We start from the raw sequence: 24153 nt of genomic DNA on the forward strand, positions 1-24153 counted from the left end.
GCTACTGGAGAGGCTGAGGCAGGAGGATCACCTGAGCCTGGGAGGCCAAGGCTGCAATGAGCCATGGTTGTGCCACTGCATACCAGTCTGGGCCATGGAGTAAGACCCTGACTCAAAAAAAAAAAAATTCTTTAGCACACACTGAGCTCATGTTGAGCTTGTAGAAAACAAAAAGCATTCAGTTATTTTCATATAGACTGTTCTTATGCCCAGCATTCCCATTTTTCCAGATTAACAATGAATTTTAACCTTTTGTATATGGGAGCCTCATATTTATCTCTATTTTTGCTCTTCTTGGTTTTGGTATATTATTACATCCTACAAGGTTCTTTGTGAATTTTGTTCTGTCATCTGGTACATTTATTAGCAGTTTCTCAAACTGTGTCTTCATCCCAAGTTGCCCTTGAGTCAGCCAGCCACATGGAGAGGACTGTGCCCTTCTTAAATAAGCCCCCTGGCATTTGATGATTATTGCTCCTGTCTAGTGCTCTCCTCTCTTGTAGCCTGCATTTCCCAGAGTGTGCTTCGACTTCTTTATTGATTTCTTTATTTATAAAATAGAAAACTGAAACCTGGCCACTTGTGTGACTTTCTCAAGGCCACCCAGCTCATAGCAATAGAGCTTAGTCTCAGACTTGGGTCTTTAGAGAAGCCCTTTTCAAAGGTGATACAGAAGTTAGAATACATTAATAAGAATAATTGCTGGAGCACTTTGAAAAACAGATTCTAAGGTCACGAATCTGACTGACTAAGTCAGAATTTCCAGAAGAAAGGCCTGGTCATCTGTTTATATAAAAATAATTCCTTAAGTCACCATGGTGTCTGCATAAAAAATAATAACAATAATAATTCTTATTATCCTGGAAGTTTGAGAAACACTATTTGTCTGTTGTTTTTCCCATCAAGTGAATTATCTTATCCGAAAAAGCTAAGGAGGTCACTGTGTGGTAAACTTGTTCTTAGTAGATCCACTCTAACTCTTGCAAATCACCTCTTTATTTTCTAAGTTCTCACAAACCAAGTGATTAATACCCCATCATGAAATTTTGTCAGCTATCACCTTGACACTGCCCACAGTATAATTTCCACAACTTGTTCCTTATTTTGGAAAAATGGGACAATATAATCCCTATTGCTAGTTTTCTAAGACTGCTTGCAACCTTTCATGATGACTTCCCAAGGGGTACCAGCAATGATTCCACAGTCACATCTGTAAGGCCTTTCTGTTTTCTGGTAGATCATGGGTCTAGACCTAGTGATGATCTGACCTCAAATAAACTGGGTGACCCAGAGCTCCAGTGGGCTCAGACCTACCTGCTAACATAGAAGGCCGGAGTCATTTCCATACAAAGAACTCACCCTCAGCAAGGATGGATTGACTCAGAGCAGGATTTCTGAAGCCCTCCACCTGCCTCTGGCTTGTACTGAGATGCATCCTGAGGTCTCCTAACTATACCCCACCAGGATCCTCCAGGATTCTGACATTCCTCTCCTGAATTTGAACCCAAAAAACTCAGTTCACCTTAAATGACAGGCACTGCGGCTAGGTACTGGGGAAAGAGAGAAGTGTAAGACATTGCTCCTGCTTAGCCCTATGAGGGCCAGTCTCCTCATCTGACCCATACCTCCAACCGCAACCTATATCCGAGTTACTTTTATTCAGGGGCTGAGGTCCCATTTTTCTACCCTAGAATAAGTAGGATATTGCATAGAAGGGTCCCAGCTATTGGCTGTTCGTTGGGCTACCTCTCCCATGCTTCTTCTTGAGCATCTTGGGGGCCTTGGCACTCCACTTTCAGACACTGCTATTCGTGGTTCTTTGAGCAGTGTCCTTCTCCCATACAGTTCTCATGCTTCCCTGCCAGTGGGGTCTGTCCAGCCCTTGGCGTCATCATTCCCAGCACTTGGCATTACCTTGAGTGCTCGCTGAGTCAAGGTCCTTCTCTTATCAGCGATAAACAGACCTGCTTTTGTGGCTCACTTGTGCCTACAACAGATTTCCAAAAGTTTTGAAGAACACTAATCCTATGAGAGACTCTGAGAAGAGAAAGACAGGGGAAAAAAATTTCCTGGTTAAGTAAGCATGGGAAATGCTGCACTGGAGATCTTTGAAGGCTGGTGATGCCCTTTAGTGTATTAAATGAAGGCTGTGTGAAACCCTGTAGTAAGAATGTGTTCAGGTTTGGTTAAGCTGCTGCTTCCAGGCATTCAGTGTATCTTGTGGTTCCTGTAATTGTCAGTTTTTGCATAACACCTATTAACACCCACAGAGCTCCATAAAACCCACTTTGAGAAATCGCAGCCTAGACCATGTCCAGTTATCTGGAATGGACTGCTTTGTAATACATTTCATCTGGATATGGACACAGCCTGAATTGTATCTTCCTTATGTATACATATTCATTATAAAGGTAATATAACCACATTTCAAAAATTTAGGGAATAGAGAATTATTTTAAAACATACATAATTCCAGGGTCAAACACAACTGTATTACACAAGTTCTTAACCTTGGTAATATCCACAAATAGAATTTAGGGAGTCTACGAATATAAATGGAAAAAAATTACATCTTTATTTTCACTAACCTCTAGCTGAAATTTAGCATTTTCTCTGATTATAAATGTAGGGAATAAACTACAGTAATATAGGCAATACCTATTGTCATCAATAGAAATGGCAACTTTTTCATTATACTTCACAGTTGTCGCTAATATCTTCAAGAATTATTTATGCTCAATTTATATTTTCAAAAATGTTAATTAACTTACTACTATGTTTTCTACTGTGTTAATAAAGAAACACTTATATTCTAATAGCACAAATTTGTTCCTATAACATGTGATCACTGTATTCAACAGTATTTCCTTTGTAACCATTTCATTTTATGCATTTAAAACATCATTCTGAGAAGGGATCCTATCTCACCAGACAACCAGAGAAGTCTGTGATGCAAAAACAAGTGAAGAACCCCTGCCGTGTTAACATTTAATATCTAGCACTTCATGACTGTCATTTTATATAATTGCACTTTAAATATATAAAACAAATACAGAATTATATGTATATTTATATAGTGTATATATTTACATGTATAGCTATTATCTGTATGCACACACATACATTATATATAGTATATATTAGCACACATGTATGTACACATACACATGCAGAATTGTATATGTGTGTATATATAATCTATATGATATATTCAATGCATAAATATTGAATAAAAGAATTTGTTCACTTCCTTTGTTCAATAAATATATATCAATTATTTTTTCATATCTCATTCTCTCCAGCAGACAACCATTGCTTACTGACCCCGTTCCTCTACCCCGTTTAGGTTGTTTCCTGCATTTAGTTCATGCAAGTAATGTTTCCTATATTTCAGATGATTTTCTTAAGCTAGATAGGTTCCCAGACCTGTACTGATGCTTATCACTTCACAGTAATTCCAGTAAACATGGAGTATGTGACCTCCCTGGCTGCACACATCAAGTTTCCTAAAGTTTCTAGGCCTGTTTTGTTAATCTGATTTATGGTTCAGAAAGCCGTTTGAAAACAATTTTATTTAAACCAACAACAATTCTTTTGGCCTCTTTGTCCATAGGGATTCTAATATTGTTCTCAAGGTCAGGAGCCTGTAGATATTATTTTAAGAAGGGGAAAAAATGGTTTCTTAACAGAGACATACTTTTGAAAAGTTGATGGGTGATTCACTTCTTCAGTCACTTGGGATTGATGCTGGTTCTCCAAATCACCAAAGCTTTCTCTTGGAGGGGTTGTCCTGGGAACCTGGCTAGCTGGGCACCGCACACAGTCTTCTGGAGATTGTTTATAAAAGCTCCAGGATTCTTCCTGTAGGAATGCTAACGTTCACCCAAGTGTTGACATTGCATTTCGAGGGAATCTAGATGTTTTTCTCCTCTCCCAAATGTATCAAAATAGGTTAAGCCACTTTTAATGATTGTGTTAAACATCAGGGGTAGTTTTAAAGGTTATAAATGAATTCAGTAGCTTGGCATCTGCAGTTTACAATTATTGCTATTTTACAGGCTCATCAGTTAGCATCTATGCAAGCGCAGGCTTATAATGGTGGGAATGCCAACCCCCCACCTGCCAATAATGAGGAAGAAGAAGATGAGGAGGACGAATATGATTATGACTATGAATCCCTTTCTGATGGTAAGAGAAACAGATCCCTGTGCTGTGCACAGGAAAATTCTTGGATGATTTGCCACATTTTTCTTTCTAAAATAAGTCTAGAGCTCCAAAGACCAGTAATACGGATGGTTGTAGTATTGTCCAGGAGTTTCTGAATTCAGTCACTTAGCAAGGACCGAGGAAGGAAGGGGATTCTGTTAGCCAACACTTACGGAAAGAAGAGGCAGGTGTGGGAGGTTACAGGGAGTCATTCCTACGACAAGTTTCTAGAGGAAGAGATGGAATTGCAGCAGAGAAACCCTGTTTTCACCCTTTAGTTTCTAGCGTGGCTGATAATCTTGGCAGGAGTCGTAGACTGAGGTTGCGTCCTTTCTCCTGCACCACCGGCAAGGGGCAGCATCACGGCTCTGTGCTCTCTGTTTCACTCTTGCTCTGGCATTCTAGTAGTGAAAAGAAAGGAGAGGAGCCTCATTTCCCCTCCCTCCCTGGTTTTCATACCACTAAGCCAACAAGATCTTTCCTTCTGGCCCCACCAAAGAGAAAAAAACATAGGTAATGCTAATGACGCAATACAAAAAAGTCACACGAATGATGTGATTACTAGCGAAGGATTCTTCTCACATGAGAATTAGGTTTTCAGAGTGTTTCATTTGCATTAAACATTTGTTAGAGATTCAGAATGTTTACTGAGGTACCTTTGCTGATAGTAGACTGTTTCATTTTGGTGATGTCTGAAAGACAACAATATAATAATAAGAAAATGCCAAGGCTCCTATTTCTATAAACATTATATAGTAGAATATATTGTTTCTATGTAGAATAATTGTTTTGCTAAATATGCAGATATGCCCAGACCAGAAACCATTTACCATTAAGTTGTCTCATGCGTTAAGACAACTGAGCCCCCGCCTCCAAATATCTGCTCCTCAGCAGAAATTTGAGTTGTCTCCAGTCATAGTTCAGTTTTGTGAGCCTCCATCACTTGTTATACTGCAAATATAATACCAAACTGTCTGCCCCCAAATATAATACCAAACTACATCATTTAGTATTTGTCCTTAGTAATAGTTGATTGCTCCATACCACCAATTAAAAGCCAGTTTGCTACACCTGAAACCCCATGAGCTAATATGAGGGACATATCTCATCAGATAGTAAGAGGGGAAAAAATTAAAAGGAGTCAAGACAATTTCTCTGCAAAGTCATGGGAATGTGAATTTTTTATATTAACTTATTCTTCCCCATGGTTTTCTTCCCCATTACAGTTGCAGTAATGCCCCGTAGAACTAATTGATTCAGATATGAAATAAAAATCACACCTAAGAAATCAACTAATCTAGATGTCATATGCCCCTATAAGTAGTTAGTCCACTAGAAAACAAATTTGCTCTTTCGTAAATTACTCCTGTGCTTTTTCTGTACTTCTGAGAATAAGACAGGAAAAGCCTTTTTAGAAATTATTATTATACTGTAGATTTCACATAAAGAAATAACAAAAAATTATTATAGATGGTTTTGATTTGCAAGTAACAAAATGAACAGGTGGGAGAAGGATTTTCTGATTTATTTTCATTTGGGAAATTTAGTCCTATACCACTGAATTTCTAAGATAGTTGCATGCATTTTTAACAATCCACATATGCAGAGGTGGAGTATCATTGGAAAAGGGGACTACACCAGGCTCTGTTCCAGTAGACTGTGATACCTGGGGCAATGTCTTCACCACCTTAGGCCTTAGATGCCTCAGATATGTAATCAAAAGTTCTGTGAAGTGTTTGGTGATGTTCTTCCTCTACTTCCAGCACTAAGATCTGTAATGTATGACCACTTAAGCCCACTACCACTACATGAGTATTTCCCCCTTCATTGAAAGATCCCTCTGACTGGATGATTCTCAAACAGGCCTTGTAGTTATGCTGTGACTTGTTGAAGCTTGTCCAGTTAAGGCTTCCGTATGTGACTATTAGATGCCTTACTAACCATATGCCTTTGATTATTGTGACGATCTCCACTTTCTCCAGCAAGAATAGAGAACAGGAATCTACCTGCTGTGGGAAGCACCATTACCAGCCTCTTAGGGGGCCTAAAAGGTTTCCTAGCTTCTCGTAATAATGGGTCTTTTTGAGAATCAGATGAAAACTATCACCTCTGAAAAATAAAACATGCTCTCAAAATTCTGCACAACTGCAAGAGTTTCACAAGTTTCCTGAGACCCTCATAGGCATCCTAGATTAGGAACCCATCTCTAAAGTCAGGGTGCCCGGTTTATCTCTGTGGCATCTCTCATCCTTGGTTTTCATGCCCATTAAATAAACGAATTAATCTAACACTATTTGGGCTATAAAAATGAGATAATGCCTAGCCACAGAATTATTGCAAGAAAACGCTAAGGAGGTTGCAAATGAGAGTTATTTATCTGAGAAATTGTAACTCTGCCTTTTGGGTAATAAATTCTTAATGTTTTTCTCCCAACCTTGTTGTTTACCTTGTGTCTAGTTTTGAACATACACTGCAGACAAATTTGAATTTACAACTTAACATAGACATATTCTATGACAATGACAGCACAATTCCAAGAAATTAATCTGTTTCTGTACATTTGAAATGAAGTCATATTGGGAGTATTACAGCAGTCAGTAACTGAAAATATGCAACATGAATGTGTCAGCCCTTGGCATGATTCACATTAATAATGTTTATATTTCGTTTACTGCTAGTCCTTGCATTGTTCAACAGTCAAAATATTAAATCTATAGAGCATTTCCTGTTTCATTTATTTATAATCTAAGCTGCTGTTATTTGTGCTTTGCTTCATGCCTTTGTTTAATTTATCTGGTGTTTGTCTTAATTTTCTCCTTCCTTTACCCCTTTCTGATTCTGTTTTTCTGTAGCAGATGTCCTTACTGCCTCCCCTGCTCCTAACGGTCAGGAAGGTAAATGCCATTTGAACGGGGCATTTTAACTGCATGGATGTCAGCATTCTGTTTCCAGTTTCTTGGGCCCGGTTAGCATGACGTGATACTTCTGTGAATACAAATGTATTGAAATGATTTATCTCATTTACTTCTTGTCAGCCTGCATGGCCCTGATTTGGTATAAGGTCCTTTTGGTCTAATCGTTTGTGCTCTGATGATGCAATACTGAATCTTGAGTGAGAAATTAGCTTTCTTGTTTTTCATTTTAAAAGGTCATCATCACAATACACTTCTAATACCTTTAGAGTCATTCCGAATAGAAAAGCAAAAAAAGAGCAAAATATAAGATTATATCTTATGATATAATATTCAGATGTATTTTATTTTCTGTTATGATTATCACTTAGTAAATTAATAATCATGAAAACTTTACTTTTTAATTATAATTGTGAAGACTTTGCATTGCACCCAATAATAAGTCTTTCCCCCTAGGTTTTGGCATTTCTCAAGGTAAAAGAAGTAAATAGCTTCATTTCAAAGTGAGAGTGAGTCAATCATGTATGTACCTTCTAGAAGTGCTTCAGCCACTAAATCCTTCCCAAACGTGTGTGCTGTCAGCTTCTTGACACGGGGTATCTTCCATAATATTTGCACAGTTCCAATCATCTGTATGAAAATTGGCATCTTCATTTAGATTATGTCTATATGCCAGATTATTTTGAATCATTTAAATTATGTATATAAGTGACAAAAACTACTGGTAAATAAATCAATTAAATTGAAAATAACTGCAGCAACCCAATTTTTACAGTTATGCTTCAAGCCATCATTTTGTTAACATACTATATAGTTAGAGCCTCATTCTTATAGACAAGTACAAGTATCTGGATGTCCTCACAGTGATGCACATGTAGCTCTTAAGTGAAGCATTGGGTTCATTTTCACTGAAGTCTGCTAACTTATTTTCAGACAACATTCTGGAAGACAGACCTGAAAATAAATCATGTAATGACAAGCTTCAGTTTGAATATAATGAAGAAATCCCAAAGAGGATAAAGAAAGCAGATAACTCTGCTTGCAACAAAGGAAAGGTGAGTGAACGGTTTCTGTTAAATGACACTTTGACCATGTGGTACTCTTGTCAGTTTCAGATGGGATTTCACTTGCTCCCTGTCCCTCCCTTTCACCTTTCCCCTCACTTTCCCTTAGATGCCTGCCGAAGTTCACTTGGTGATATTAAAAGACACCCACCTTCCATTTGTGGAAAGTTAGTCACTGATTCATCCAGCCAATACCTACTAATGGTGTATGGGTGGCAGGTACTGAAGTGGCACAGGAGGTGGTTTAGTGATGAAGGCAGACATGTCAACTGTGTTGAATGTAAGTGCATAGAACAGTGATTATACTGTGTTATCAGAGAATCAAGGACAGGCTTTCAGGGAAGATGAGGTTTCAGAAGGAAGATTTGGCTAAACAGACAAAAACAGAACATTCGGGCCAAGAGGGCAGCCTGGTATGTCCAGGGAATTGCAAGCAGTGTTAAAGGCATTTGGGATGACCAAGAAGATAAACGGGCCAGATAGCAGAGGAATGACACTGAGAATAGGAAGATAAATGAAATACCCAGACCCTATCCTCAAGTGCCTCACAGTTTATAGACTCTGAGCAAATCTTTAGACGCAGTTGCAGTGACATTGTTGGACAATGGAATTGTAAGATATGTCAAAAATTTGAGCCACGGAAGATACATAGTCAGTCCTCTATTTATTTAACAAAGATTTATTGACCATTTCACATGTAAGACAGTGGACCATGCACTGAGGGAAGATGGAGGATGAATTAGACTCACCTCCTGCCCTCAGAAAGCTTTTACTCTAGGAAAGCTGTTGGGACATGTATATGGATAATTACCATGCAAGGGGAAATACAGTAATAACACCAGAGGAGGACAGATAAAAGAGCTTTGGGAATCCAGAGGTGAGTAGCATATACCTTCCATGTAAAATGGTATCATTTTTCCCTTACCAGGTTTATGATATGGAACTGGGAGAAGAATTTTATCTTGATCAGAATAAAAAGGAAAGCAGACAGATTGCACCAGAGCTTTCTGACCTTGTAATCTATTGTCAAGCAGTAAAATTTCCAGGTAAGATTAGGCAATATCATCTATAACTTTTAAAGATATCAAAGGTTAAAAATATGCCATTTATTTAATTGGGCATTGTGAACACTCTCAAAATGACTAAATTGTGTTGCTGAAATCATTGTTATAATACCTCCTAAATATCTTTATTATTATAATTTGCCTTGATGCTCATGAAGAAAAATACCATAAAATATTCATTTTTCAGGTCACACAATGTCTTTTTATAATAGTTAATAATTATAAAAGTTATAATACTCATAATTTCTAATTGCTAAATGTATTAAATACTTAAGTACTAGGATTTGTGCTATTTTACGTACATCTCCTTTACTGTTCATAATGATTCTACAAGGTAGGCGGTATTATCTCCATTTTAAAATAAAGTCTGAGAGGGATGAAGTAATTTGCCCCAAGTTTCAGAGTATATCAGTCAAGATTCTTTTGTTTGAAAGTGGCAGAAATTGACCTAAGTAAAGGGAACTTTATTGACTCGTGCTTACAAATGAAGACACACAGGTTTCAGGTATAGCTTAAACAAGGCACATGCTTCCTCTTTCCTCATTTCTCATTCCGCCTCCATCATGTTGGCTTTCTCCCCTTTATTCCCTTCTGGTTGCGAGACGGCTACAGCAGGCTAGCACTACATGCTTCCAGTTTCAGCTTCAGTGTTAGAGTCTCTTCCAGAACTTCCCGCAGAAGTGTCATTGTTTCTCATTGGGTCCTTTACCAATCACTGTGGCCAGGAGATGCAGTGCTCTGATGGTCTGGATCCCATGTCACATGCTCCACTCTGAGCTGGGTAGCAAGGCCCCACCCAAACCACGAGGACCAAGGATGGGGTTGAAGTGGAAGGAGAGATTTCCCCCAATTGACCGTTTTTAGAAGTGCAGTGGACTTAGGCTGATGAACCACTTTCCAAAAACAGTGTCCTTTTCAATTAATGAATGGTAGACCTATGGCTCTGAAGCCTGTCTGTCTCCAGAGTCCTGCCCTTACCCGTTATACTGCCTGGCCTCTCTTGTTTCGGGCTGTTTTCAATGAGGTACTCAATTATGTGTCCCACAAGTGGGGCACCAGGGGGTGGAAGACAAGAAAGTCACTAAGTACATGGAACTCAGAAAAATTCATCTCCTCATACTAAGAAAAAGGATTCTCTTGAATACAATTTCTGAGAACAGGAAAGTGGCTGAGATAGGAGGATCAGTCTAAATGTTAGTAAACAGGATTTATAGACTTGGCCTGGAGAGAGGCACTAAAATGCCCTTATCTTTTCAAGATGAGCTGAACTCAGGTCCCTCCCAGAGCATATCTTAAGCACCTAGTCTCACACCGTGCCTGACAAACGGGCCAGAGGCATTGGGCTATTTAAAAGTTAGGCAAACTGGGTGTGGTGGTGCCTGTAGTCCCAGCTACCAGGGAGGCTGAGCAGGAGAAATGCTTGAGTCTAGGAGTTCAAGTCCAGCCTGGGCAAGTTATATAGCAAGACCTCATCTCTAAAAAATAATAATTAAATTTTTAAAATCACAGTTAGGTAATAGTGAGCTTTTCACACATCAGAGTAAAAAAAATCATATTATTTAATGATATGATAAAAATCATATATTTCATGATATTAAAATCATTTTAATTGTAAGTTTTCTCCTATAAGCTGTTTTTAAACTTTTGGCAGTTGCTACTGCTTGTCTGCTAGCAAATCCTGTTGAGGAGGATATGAATCAATAAGTAGCCAGCAAAGATTTCCAAGAAATGCAGGAACCTGGCCATTTAAGTTTAATTTCACAGACCATGACCTCATGGCATATAAGTACAATATGACCATTATTTGCAACTGGCAAAACTCTTTTTCTGATGGAGTAAAACCCTTTACCTGTCAAAGAGCCTGGAGGCTGGCATGTCCTTCATTGCAGGAACAAGGATGAGCGCCACTCTGTCCAAGAATCACACCCACTGCAGCTCTTATTCTTTATAAATGCAGCGGATGCCACACTCGGACCATTCCACTGGCTTTGTCTTTTCTTCTCAAGCACTCAGTAAATAAGGAGCACAAATTCCCAAAGATATTTGAAGTCTGTGTGAAAGACAAAGTCTCTGTACCAGTAGAGAATCGTGGAAGATCAGGAGGTCACGTGGTAGAGCTTCTAAGCACGTGGTCGTTCGGCTTATTTTAAAAATTCCAAGTATGTTGTTTTTTAAAAGTGTTCACATAGCATACATTTCTTCATAGGTATAGTGTATTTTCATTTTCTTTAGAAAAATGAAATTTCTTACATTTTTTCCCTGATTTTATTTCCTGTCTCAAAATAGCTAAATTGGATTGCCAGAATGATTGTTATAATACCTTCTAAATATTTCTTGTTACAATCATTTGTTTGACGCACATGAGGAAAATACTATAAACTGTTCATTTTGCTATGCTGTTCATTTTAATTTTGCTGCATTATCAATTTCAGTGTATGTCACCTTTCATCATCCCAAGTCCCTTCTTACAAGCCATATGCAAAAACAAACAAACAAAAAACAAAACAAAACAAAAAAAGCCCCTTCATTGCAATGAGGCACTCAACAATCATGTGGTAAGAGGCCCACAGAAAGGAAGGAACTTCCCCACCATCAGAAGCTAGGTCAGTGGCAGGGCAAGAGCCAGAATTCCTGTCAGCTCCCAGGGGTGGGCTCTTTGCACCACACTATGGAAGTAGTTGAATTTTTTCGACCTGCTTTCTCTTAGGGTTTATTTCTCGGTTGCATTTAGTACTTCTATTGTCCTGGGTTTTTTTCTCCTTCTAATAGAAAAAAAAAAGGATATGGTATTTTTATTTTATGACCCCATCAACCTAGTTTCCAATATCTTCCCACAAGCTCCCCTGCATCCCCTACTCTCCTCAGGCACCAAATACACTGCCGTCTTTCTAGTGCCAGGCCGTTGCTCAGAGTGTTCTCAACCTTGCCTGGCCTTCCTTCTCCCCTTGGCCCCATTCCAAATTCCAAGGACGGGGTCCTTGGAAAGTATCTGAGACTCTTCAACTCATTGTGACATCTCCTTTCTGGAGCTCCTTCATTTATAGGCGTATGTTTGGGTACCTCCTAGATACCCAGTTGTTCACAGTTAGGAGTGCAACCTTGTTCTTTTATTTTGAGTGTTTTTATTTTGACAGCTTTAGTGGTACAAGTAGTTTTTGGTTACATGGATGAATTGTATAGTGATGAAGTCTGGGATTTTAGTGCACCTGTCACCCAAGTCGTGTAAGTCATACCCACCAGGTAGTTTTTCATCCCTCACCTCCCTCCCACTCTCATTCTGAGTCTCCAATGTCCATTATGCTGCTCTGTATGCCTTGACATACCCATAGCTTAAAAGATTACAACCTTGTAAGAAAAAAATTATTCAGTGGTGACAAGATCATCAGATAAGATCGTGGGTCAGAGACCTGGGCTCTTGGCTACCATGCTTTGTGATTTGGCCAAGGCAAATCTTCTCTCCGAGCCTTTCTCACTCAAAAGTGGAGTTGACTAGAATCCTTGTTTACTACACTTGCTGAAATCTCCAGAATCACCCAGGCCACTTGATTAACATACCCAGTCTCAGGCCTCTCTACCAGGGATTTACATTTGGAAGGCACTGGGAGGTCCTGGTCCCTGGGTTTCTAAGGCAGGCAATTCAGGAGCAGGTAGAGCCAGATGATCTGGAAGTCTAATTCTGAGGGGGATTTTGCCTCATTCTCCTTTGGATCCACCACACAGTCCACAGAGCAGGTGCCCAGGGATTCCATAGTGAGGCTCGTCCGGAAGATTCTGTAACTTCCAGGGCTCATTTTTATTCCTACACTGAAGGAGCCACATGGGGAGAGCCTTGCAAATGTCAGTCCATTCCCTGGACACACACTGTCATTTTCTCAGCACTGAGAGACAAGCTTTGTTCACAAACAGTGGTTTGCTAACAAGCCATTTGAATGACAAAAGTAGAACCCTGCTGCCTTGGACAGCTTTGGGCTAGCTGGGTGTGGGTCCCTGGCACTGAGAGTTGCCTCCCCCACAGAGAGCCTTGGCCATCCCCCATGGCTGTTCTGGGTTCCTCAGACCCACAGTAGTGCTGCAGGTTGGAACACCTTGGAGGGCAAAGGGATGCATTTCAGGAAATGAGAGGGCTTGGAACAGAACTCTCGGGAGAATGTCAACCAACACACCATTGAGAGGTAGCCCTGTTCACTGAAACTTAATTACCCTCGGTGCCTCCCAATATCTTGCAAAACCAGTGAACACAGCTTTTCGGGCCTATAGTGACTGGGTAAGATGAGGCCCAGCTATGCCGTGCAGAGCATGGCAGGCAAGGCACTCAGGAAGGAAAAGTAGCCGTGTGACCCTGAGTGGCTCTTGGACCATCCCCAGACTCAGCTTCTCTCCTGATTTTAGCAGTGCCAATAGGTTGAATCCTCTGATGTCTCTGGGAGAGCATCCAGAAGAAAGCCTAGCACTGATTATATTTACAGTAATGCATCACTTAATCAGGGAGAGACATTCTGAGAAATGCTTCATTAGATTATTTTGTCATTGGGTGAAACATCATAGTGTGAACTTAGACAAAGCTACAGTGTAGCCTGCTACACACCTAGGCTAGATGGTGTAGCCTGTTGCTCCTAAGCTACCAGCCTGTACGGCATGTTACTGTACTGAATACGGTGGTAAGTATTTGTGCATTTAAACATACCTAAACAGACAAGGTACAGTAAAAATATGACATAAAAGATTTAAAATGGTACATCTGTATAGGGCACTTATCATGAATGAAGCTTGCAAGACTGGAAGTTGCTTTAGGTGGATCAGTGAGTGAGTGATGAGTAAATGTGAAGACCTGGGACGTTACTGTACATGACTATCGACTTTATAAACACTGTACACTAAGGCTACACTACATTTATAAATAAAAATTTTTCTTCAGAAATAAATTAACCTTAGCTTACTGTAACTTTATATTTTATAAATTTTTATTTTTTTAATTTTTGACTCTTTTATAATAACACTTAGCTTAAAACACAAACACATTGTACAGCTGTATAAAAATGTTTTCTTTCTTATCTTATTTTTATTTTTTAATTAAAGACCTGGCCTTGCTCTGTCATCCAGGCTGGAGTGCAGTGGTGGAATCATGGCTCACTGTAACCTTGAACTCCCGGGCTCAAGTGATCCTCCCACCCTAGTCTTCTGAGTAGCTAGGACTACAGGCATGTGCCACCAATACCTGGCTAATTTTTTTTTTTCTTTTTTAGAGACAAGGGTCTCACTATGTTGCCCAGGCTGATCTCCTGGACTGATCTGCCTTGGCTTCCCAAAATGCTGGAAATACAGGCATGAGCCATCGCACCCAGCCATTTTCTTTCTTATTTATCTCCTTTTTTTTTTTTCCATTCTGTGACTCTAGCCAAAGACATTTTCTTTCTTTATTCTGTAAGATTTTCTCTATTTTTAATTTTTTTACTTCATTTTATTTTTTATTTTTTTACTTTTTAAACTTTTTTATTAAAAACAGATACAAGCACCCACATTAGCCTCGATCGACACAGAGTCAAGATCAACAATATCATTGTCTTCCACTTCCACATCTTGTCCTACTGAAGGTCTTCAGGGACAATAACAAGCATGGAGCTATCATCTCCCATGATAACAATGCTTTCTTCTGGAATACTTCCTGAAGGACCTGCCTGAGGCTGTTTTACAGTTAACCTATATATATATATATGTAACTTAAAAAATATATATATATACACACACACATATATACACATGTAATGTAGAATGAGTATACTCTAAAATAATGATAAAAAGTATAGTAAATATATAAACCAGTAACATATTTATTATTATTATCAAGTATGTTCTGTACATAATTGTATGTGCTAGACTTCTATATGACTGGCAGCGCAGCAGATTTGTTTACACCAATCTAATCACAAGCACTTGAATAATGTGTTATGCTATGGATGTTAGGACAGCAGAAGGTGATAGGAATTTCTCAGCTCCAGTACAATCTTAAATGGGACCACCATCATATACGTGGTCTGTTGACCTAAATGTTGCTATGTGGCTAATGACTGTACATTGCTTGTCTAGTTAGGGAGTTGATTTCAAAGCTTCCAGACAGATTAGGATTTCTGAAGGAAGATACCATCATATGCACTGGAGTCAATTTATTCTTTTTTTTTAAGTAATTCTTTTTCTTTTTAGAGGCAGAGTCTTGCTAAGTTGCCCAGGCTGGCCTCAAACTCCTGGGCTCAAGTGATTCTCCTGCCTTAGCCTCCCAAGTCGCCGGGACTACTGGTGTGCACCACTGCATCTGGTTCTGGAGTTGGTGTATTCCTAAATACCTAGATGGCTTCTGCTCAAACTTCTATCTCGAAGCTTTAGTCATGTCACATGTTCCAACATCTATATCTAAAATAAGCATTCTTATTCACAATCACAAGTAAAAACACAGATGAGAGGAAGACCCTAAAATTAACTAGAGACTCAGCTGAGGAAGAGAGGCAGCCACCAGGCTAACCATATGGATTTAAATCCCAGCTCTCTCTCTCCATGACCTTGACTTGAACAGTTATGTATGATAGCTGCCCTGCACCTGGGATTCCCTATCTGTAAAAGGGGTGTAACAGTCCTAACTTAAAGGATTGCTGTAAAAATTAGCAATAAAGTATCTAGTGTGATTAGCACATCGTCTGGAGCATGGTGGGTGGATCACTTGAGGTCAGGAGTTCAAGATCAGCCTGGACAACATGGTGAAATGCCGTCTCTACTAAAAATACAAAAATTAGTGGTGCACACCTGTAATCCCAGCTTTCTGGAAATGTCGTTATTGGTAAGTGAGCCAGCGGGGTAGATGAAGGTTCTTTGTTGCTTCTTCATTATTTTTCTGGGCCCCTTCTCACAATTCAAAATCCTTCCCCTTTTTTGATCACTCAGCCCTTGTTTACATTCTTCCCCTCCCCATCCCAAAAGAATAGCCAGGCTCTTCACTGAAGTACCCACATTCTGGTAGAAGATATTGACATGTGGCAGGATACAGGCAAAAGTCCGGAATGAACAGAGCCTCTCCCCACTGGTCCCTCATCAGTTTTACTTGGGAGAAAATCCATTATTAAGTAATTGTGTCAAGAGCAAAATGTACACAAATATTAAGATCAAGGTATGAGAACTCAATAGTCTAAGTTTGCGCATGTTTGCTGTTATGAATACTTTGGAGGAAAAAGAAAACCTTAGAAGCCCCACATTAAGCTATAATAATAACAGCTACTATGGACTGAGCACTTCCCTGAAAAAGACACACTACTAAGTATGGACAAGTTGAGCATCCCTAATCCGAAATGCTCCAAAATCCAAAACTGTTTGAACGCTGACATGATACTCAAAGGAAATGCTCATGGGAGCATTTCGGATTTCGGATTCTCAGACTGGGGATCCTCAACCAGGTGAGTATGATACAAATATTCCAAAATCCAAAGAAATCTGAAATCTGAAACACTTTCATGTCCCAAGCATTTCAGATAAGGGATATTCAGCCTGTATATGTATATTATCTTGTTTATTCCTAACCACAGCCCACTTACAGATGAGGAGGGAGTGATCTAGAGAGGTTAAGTAACTTGTGTGAGATTGTCCTGCCAGGAACAGATTTTAAACCCAGCTGTCTCACTCCAAAGTCTATGCTCTTAAACACTACTCTATCCTGTCTCCTCTGATGATATTCTGGGAATGTGTATTATCATCTGAAATAGGACCTCCTGAATGCTGCTTCAGCTTAGGGAATTACTCTCCAAAGGTACAATTATGACAGTGGGAACAATTTGGAGGCAATTCTGGCTTCACTGGTGCCTTCAGCTCACTCTTTTTACATTGGAGCCAGGTCTATGTGGTTTGCATTCATTTCCTCATTCAGCAAATATGTATTCAGTTCTGCTCTGCACCAGGCACTGTGCCAGGCATGAAGCATCCGGGGAGTTGTTAGACCAGGAGTGAGAAAGAGAAGCCATAAACATCATTATCACCATATTTCCCATCTTCAGAGTAACCATATGAGCGAGTTCCTATCATTACACACATTTTGTAGATAAGGAAACTGAGGACCAAAGAAGGAGGTGTTATGTCAAGGCTAATATCAGCAGGAATTGAACCTAGACACTATGACACTAAAACCCAAGTAATAGCCATTCCTTCATCTCTCCAAATTAAATAATTAGCCACTGATCATTTCTGGCCACAGCACCTTCTTTTCATGCAGTTTTTCAAAATCTTTCTGATGCACAATCAGCTAAGTGTGTGTGTGATTTTGTGGTCATTCTGTGATAAGCATGCAGTTCTTGTTGCATTTGCCTATAGAGATTTTTAAAACTTTGCTTTAATTGCCTACAATGCTATTATTAACAGAACAAAAACTGCTAGTAGGGTTTCTGTACTAGGTTCCAAGGGAGTAGTAGGACTTCAAAATAAACATGAACGGGGATGGAAAATGTTGAGTTGCCTTTCTTGTAGTTTTTGGCTTATTTATTTTCATTTTATGGGAACAGGACTGTCAACTCTAAATGCATCTGGCTCTAGCAGAGGAAAAGAAAGGAAAAGCAGGAAGTCCATTTTTGGCAACAATCCGGGCAGAATGAGCCCAGGGGAGACAGCATCATTTAACAAAACATCTGGAAAAAGTAAAGTCACTTTCTTACAATATCTTTGCTTGATTCTGCATGCTGGATGATTTAGATATTTTACTGTCTAAGCACTTCCCTTGAATTTTTTAAGTCTTTTTCCATGAACGTTAATATCGTCTGAGTATAGTATAAATTTTTGTAATTGCTAACTTACACTTTTAACGTACTAAAAACAGCATTTCAGGCTGGGCACAGTGGCTCATGCCTGTAATCCCAGCACTTTTGGAGGCCAAGGCAGGTGGATCACTTGAGGTCAGGAGTTCGAGACCAGCCTGGCTAACATGATGAAACGCCGTCTCTACTAAAAATACAAAAAGTAGCCGGGTGTGGTAGTGCACACCTGTAATCCCAGCTACTAGGGAGGCTGAGGCAAGAGAATCGCTTAAGCCCAGAAGGCAGAGGTTGCGGTGAGCTGAGATCGCACCACTGTACCCCAGCCTGGGTGACAGAGCAAGATTCTGTCTCAAAAAAATATTAAAAAATTAAAAAAATAAAAATAACATTTCACTGAAGATGTTTGAACAGTGTTTGCGTCACGAGTAAAAATTAGAGGCACCTTGGAACATTCTTGGAACATTCTAGTGGTTTCTTGGAACTGTTCTCTTCACCATTATAACTCCAGAAGATATGGCTATTTTATTTCTAGTTACTTTTTATTATGAAAGTAATAAATTCTCATAGTTAAAAACTCAAACAATACAGAGTATTATTAAAATTCCTTTCCACTCAGTGTCCTGGTGCTATTCTCCAGAAGTAACCACTATTAAGTTTATTGTGTTTTGTTCAAGAAAAATAAGATCCTTTTTAAGATAATCCAAATGGGATACAGGCATACTTTGGAGATATTGCAGGTTCGGTTCCAGACCACTACAATAAAGTGAATATCACGATAAAATGAGTCACATTAATTTTTTGGTTTCCCAGTACATATAAAAATTATGTCTACACTATACCATAGTCTATTAAGTGTGCAATAACATTATGTCTAAAAAATGTACATACCTTCAATAGAAAATACGTTATTGATACAAAATGCTAACAATCATCTGAGCCTGTAGCAAGTTGTAATATTTTTGCTGGTGGAGGGTGTTGCCTCAACGTTGATGGCTGCTGATTCATCGGGGGGGTGGTTGCTGAAGGCTGGGGTGTCTGGCAGTTTCTTACAAGAAGGCAACAGTGAAGTCTGCCATATCAACCAACTCTTCCTTGTACAAAAGATTTCTCTGTATCATGCAATGCTGTTTGATAGCATTTTACTCATGATAGAACTTTCTTTTTTTTTTTTGAGATGGAGTCTTGCTCTGTCACCCAGGCTGGAGTGCAGTGGCAAGATCTTGGCTCACTGCAAGCTCTGCCTCCCGGGTTCACGCCATTCTCCTGCCTCAGCCTCCTGAGTAGCTGGGACTACAGGCGCCCACCACCACGCCCGGCTACTTTTTTTGTATTTTTAGTAGAGATGGGGTTTCACCATGTTAGCCAGGGTGGTCTTGATCTCCTCACCTCATGATCTGCCCACCTCGGCCTTCCAAAGTGCTGGGATTACAGGTGTGAGCCACCATGCCTGGCTATGGTAGAACTTTCAAAATTGGGGTCAGACCTCTCAAACTCCACTGCTGCTTTATCAACTAAATGTATGAAATATTCTAAATCCTTTGTTGTCATTTCAACAATGTTCACAGGATCTTCGCCAAGAGTAGATTCCATCTCAAGAAACCACTTTCTTTGCTCATCCATTAAGAAGCAACTCCTCATCCATTCAGGTTTTATCACGAAATTGCAGGAATTCAGTCACATCTGCAGGCTATACTTCTAGTTCTCTTGCTGTTTCCACCATATCTGCAGTTACTCCCTCCACTGAGGTTTTAAACCCCTCCAAGTCGTCCATGAAGTTTGGAATTAACTTCTCCCAAACTTCTGTTAATGTTGCTCTTTTGACCTCCTCCCATGAATCATGAATGCTCTTAAGGGCGTCTAGAATGGTGAATTCTTTCTAGGAGGTTTTCATTTTATTTTCACCAGATCCATCAGAGGAATCACAACCTATGGAAGCTTTAGCTTTATGAAATTTATTTCTTAAATAAGACTTAAAAGTTCAAATTACTCCTTGTTCATGGGCTGCAGACTGGATACTGTGTTAGCAGACATGAAAAATCATGCTGTAAACAGATGTGCTGTCATCTAGGTTTTGTTCCATCTATAGAATACAGGCAGAGTAGATTTAGCATGATTCTTAAGGGCCCTAAGGATTTTCAGAATGGTCCATGAGCATTGGCTTCAACTTCAAGTCGCCAGCTGCATTAGCCCCTAACAAGAGAGACAGCCTTTTCTTTGAAGCCAGGCATTGACTTATCTTCTCTAGCTATGAAAGTCCTAGGTGGCATCTTCTTCCAATAGAAGGCTGTTTCATTTACAATAAAAATTTGTTGTTTGGCCGGGCGTGGTGGCTCATGCCTGTAATCCCAGCACTTTGGGAGGCCGAGGCAGGTGGATCACAAGGTCAGGAGATCGAGACCATCCTGGCTAACACGGTGAAACCCCATCTCTACTAAAAATACAAAAAAAAAAATTAGCTGGGCGTGGTGGCGGGTGCCTGTAGTCCCAGCTACTCAGGAGGCTGAGGCAGGAGAATGGCGTGAACCCGGGAGGCGGAGCTTGCAGTGAGCCAAGATCGTACCACTGCACTCCAGCTTGGGCGACAGAGCAAGACTCCATCTCAAAAAAAAAAAAAAAAAAAAAAAAATTCTGTTGTTTAATGTAGCCGCCTTCATCAATGATCTTAGCTAGATCTTACGAATAACTTACTGTAGCTTCTCCATCAGTACTTGCTGATTTTATGTTATGGAGATGACTTCTTTCCTTAAACCTCATGAACCAACCTCTGCTAGCTTCCAACTTTTCTTCTGCAGCTTCCTCACTTCTCTCAACCTTCATAAAACAGAAGAGACTTCAGGGCCTTACTCTCAATTAGGCTTTGGCTTAAAATATGTTGTGGCTGGTTTAATCTTCTATCCAGACCACTAACACTTTCCCCGTATCAGTAATAAGGGCTGTTTGGCTTCCTTATCATTTGTGTGTTCACTGGAGTAGCACTTTTAATTTCCTTCAAGAACTTTTCCTTTGCATTCATAACTTAGCTAAATGTTTATTGCAAAATGCCTAACTTTCAACCTGTCTTGGCCTTTGACATGCCTTCTTCACTAAGCTTAATTATTTCTAGCTTTTGATTTCTTTCTTTCTTTTTTTTTTTTGAGGCAGAGTCTCACCCTGTTGCCCAGTGCAGTGGCGCGATCTCAGCTCACTGCAACCTCCACCTCCCAGGTTCAAGCGATTCTCCTGCCTCAGCCTCCTGAGTAGCTGGGATTACAGGCGCGTGTGCCTGGCTATTTTTTGTATTTTTAGTAGAGACGGGGTTTCACCATGTTAGCCAGGCTGGTCTCGAACTCTCGACCTCTGGTGATCCACCCGCCTCAGCCTCCCAAAGTGCTGGGATTGCAGGCATGAGCCACCGTGACCAGCCTAGCTTTTGATTTCAAGTGAGAAACGTGTGACTCTCCCTTTCACTTGAACATTTAGAGGCCACTGTAGGGCTATTAATTGGCCTCATGTCAGTATCGTTGTGTCTCAGGGAATCGTGAGGCACAAGGAGAGGGAGGGAGATGGGTGAAGGGCTGGTGGGTAGAGCAGTCAGAGCACGCACATTTGTCAATTAAGTTTACCATCTTATGGGTATAGTCCATGGCACTCCAAAACAATTACAATAAAACATCGAAGATCACTCGTCACAGATCACCATAACAGATATAATAATAATGTTTAAAAGTTTGAAATTTTGCAAGAATTACTAAAATGTGACACAGAGACACAAAGTGAATACATGCTGTTGGAAAAATTGCACCAATAAACTTGCTGGAGGCAGGGCTGCCCCAAACTTTAAATTTGTAAAAAAAAAAAAAAAAAAAAGGTGCAGTATCTGCAAAGTGCAATAAAACAAAGCACAATAAAACAAGGTATGCCTGTATAACCAAACATACATGTATAACTTTATATTTGCTATAACTTTTCACATAATTTTCTGTACATATAGCTTCCTTATTCTCTTTAATGCTTGTGTGGTGGTCCACTGCATGGATATACTGTCATTTATGGAATCACTTCTTCGCTGATACATTTGGGTTGCTTCTTGGTTTGGTTTGATTTTGTTGTTTCCTATGAAAAACAATGCTGGAGTGAATATCCTTGTACATATATTGTTTATTTGTGCAAATATACCACAACCCAAATGAAGTACTGAGGCAAAGGACTTCTAGGCTTTTAATTTAAATTGGTGTTGCTACATTCATTTTGTTTTGTTTCTTGTGGGGGTTTTTTTGTTTGGTTTTATTTTATTTTTTTACTTTTTGTAGACATGGGCTCTCACCATGTTGCCCAGGCTGGTCTTGAACTTCTGGGCTCAAGCAATCCTCCCACCCTGACCTCCCAAAGTGCTGGGATTATAGGAATGAGCCAACACACCCAGCCACCACACTCATTTTAAAACTAAGTAGCCACCATGTTGTTTTAAAGTGGCGAACTAACTCACAAGTAAAATCCAAGAGGTATTCTGATGTGGTTTATGTGCTATGACTGTTTACTGGGATGTTGTTCAGGTTTATCTTTCTAAAATATTTAAAGTTTTCTACACTAATCTGCGGCTAATTTCTTGGGGGATTTAGGTTCCTGTGAAGGCATTCGACAGACCTGGGAGGAATCTTCTTCCCCTCTCAACCCAACCACGTCCCTCAGTGCTATCATTAGAACTCCCAAATGTTATCATATCTCGTCGCTGAATGAAAATGCCGCCAAACGTCTGTGTCGCAGGTATTCTCAGAAACTGATCCAGCACACCGCCTGTCAGCTGCTGAGAACTTACCCTGCTGCCACCCGCATCGACTCTTCCAACCCGAACCCCCTCATGTTCTGGCTCCATGGGATACAGCTCGTGGCACTCAACTACCAGACCGATGGTAAGGGGCCTGCATGCTCACCTCGCTCCTTTGCATCTTACATTTCAGTAAATGCAGTTTGACAGCATTTTTTCAAAGGGGCAAGATTCCAGACTGGGGCACACCGTATGTGAGAGTAAAAATATGATGATGGAAAACAGAAGTGAATTTGATACTGAATTGTGCCTCTGATGTTTCAGATTAAGGTGATAGAAAAGAATCTTGAAGGGGCCTTTAAGGTCTCCTGGTCCTGCCCCTTTTTTAATGCAGTTTTTCAAATACCAAGCTGCTCTTGACAAAGCCATGCCCGGTTTATGTTTAAAGCTCTTTTTGGAGCAGGGATTTCCTAACACTGCCCAGTTAACCTGTCTCACTACGCAGTTGTTCTTGCAGTCAAAAAGTAGTGTCACTCCAACCACTTTGCAAGTTAAAACCATGTTAGCTTCTTATCCTTTTGGAATTGAGATGGAGAATAATGGTCAGTGCCCTAAGAGTAGCTAGCAAAAGGAAAACAAGTATGTGAAGTACATGAACAGAGTAAGTAGTGATCATGTTTGTCCAATGTCAATGAGACTCTGATATGACGCCTAAAGCTCCAGAGTAGAAGCTGCCGTTTATTGCACACTTACTGTGCATTAGGCAGTACGCTGAATTTTTGACCCCCTATTATCTTATTTAATCTTCACAACAGCCCTAAAGTTGTGTGCCTTTATGATCGCCATTTCTCAGATGAGCAAATCAAGGCACAAATCGGTTAATTTGTTCAAGGTTGCAGGATGACTTGTAGTAATAAATTCAAGGAGTCTGGAAGTTTAAAGGATAAAGCATTCTGTTTCCACTTGGTTATGGGGGAAGAGAGGAGCTACAGAAGGTAAGAGTAGATAAATGTTTCCTAAAAGCTCTTTCATAAACCACAGTTTTTCCTTTGAACAGTCAAGCGGCAGGCAGCTGTTATCATTCATCTCGTGTGAACTGAATCCAATCTCATCTAACCATGCTGAACCACAAACCACAGTATGGCCTTGTCTCCAGCTGAGGTCAAACCACAGCTTTAGCTCTGGGACCAGCTAGCTACCTGGCACTGGTGCCAACAACACCCATTGGTGGATGCCCCAAAGACATATGATTAGAGATATTGGTCACATTGCTGCCCTTGTTATATGTGCTTCTTTCAGTTAAAATTAAATAAGATGATGCCGGTGAAGTATTTAGCATAGTGCCTGGCACATAGAAAGCATTCTACCAAGGTTAACTATCAT

At 40.0% G+C, this 24153-nt stretch overlaps 1 protein-coding gene and 1 long non-coding RNA gene across 6 annotated transcripts in view; one reads left to right on the forward strand and one right to left on the reverse strand.

The window, feature by feature from the left end:
- PLCE1 (phospholipase C epsilon 1) overlaps positions 1 to 24153 on the forward strand; it is a 334371-nt gene that overhangs the window by 281716 nt on the left and 28502 nt on the right. For 2 of the 5 annotated variants that reach the window (XM_063710326.1, XM_055352518.2), the window contains 6 exons: positions 4059 to 4188; positions 7059 to 7100; positions 8052 to 8173; positions 9111 to 9228; positions 17778 to 17909; positions 22625 to 22915. In XM_063710326.1, coding sequence (XP_063566396.1) covers positions 4059 to 4188; positions 7059 to 7100; positions 8052 to 8173; positions 9111 to 9228; positions 17778 to 17909; positions 22625 to 22915 — 835 coding nt within the window. The remainder of the gene's footprint in view (positions 1 to 4058; positions 4189 to 7058; positions 7101 to 8051; positions 8174 to 9110; positions 9229 to 17777; positions 17910 to 22624; positions 22916 to 24153) is intronic. The other 3 variants (XM_055352517.2, XM_019035264.3, XM_063710327.1) reach the window with 2 other exon arrangements.
- On the reverse strand, positions 3567 to 11325 carry LOC109028632 (uncharacterized). Its single transcript, XR_002007653.3, has 4 exons — positions 11096 to 11325; positions 7649 to 7748; positions 4863 to 4898; positions 3567 to 4607 (listed from the first exon to the last, which is right to left on the reverse strand). It is a non-coding gene; the product is annotated as an uncharacterized lncRNA (long non-coding RNA).

Source organism: Gorilla gorilla, chromosome 8 (assembly GCF_029281585.2).
Source record: "Gorilla gorilla gorilla isolate KB3781 chromosome 8, NHGRI_mGorGor1-v2.1_pri, whole genome shotgun sequence".
Lineage (NCBI taxonomy): Eukaryota > Metazoa > Chordata > Mammalia > Primates > Hominidae > Gorilla > Gorilla gorilla.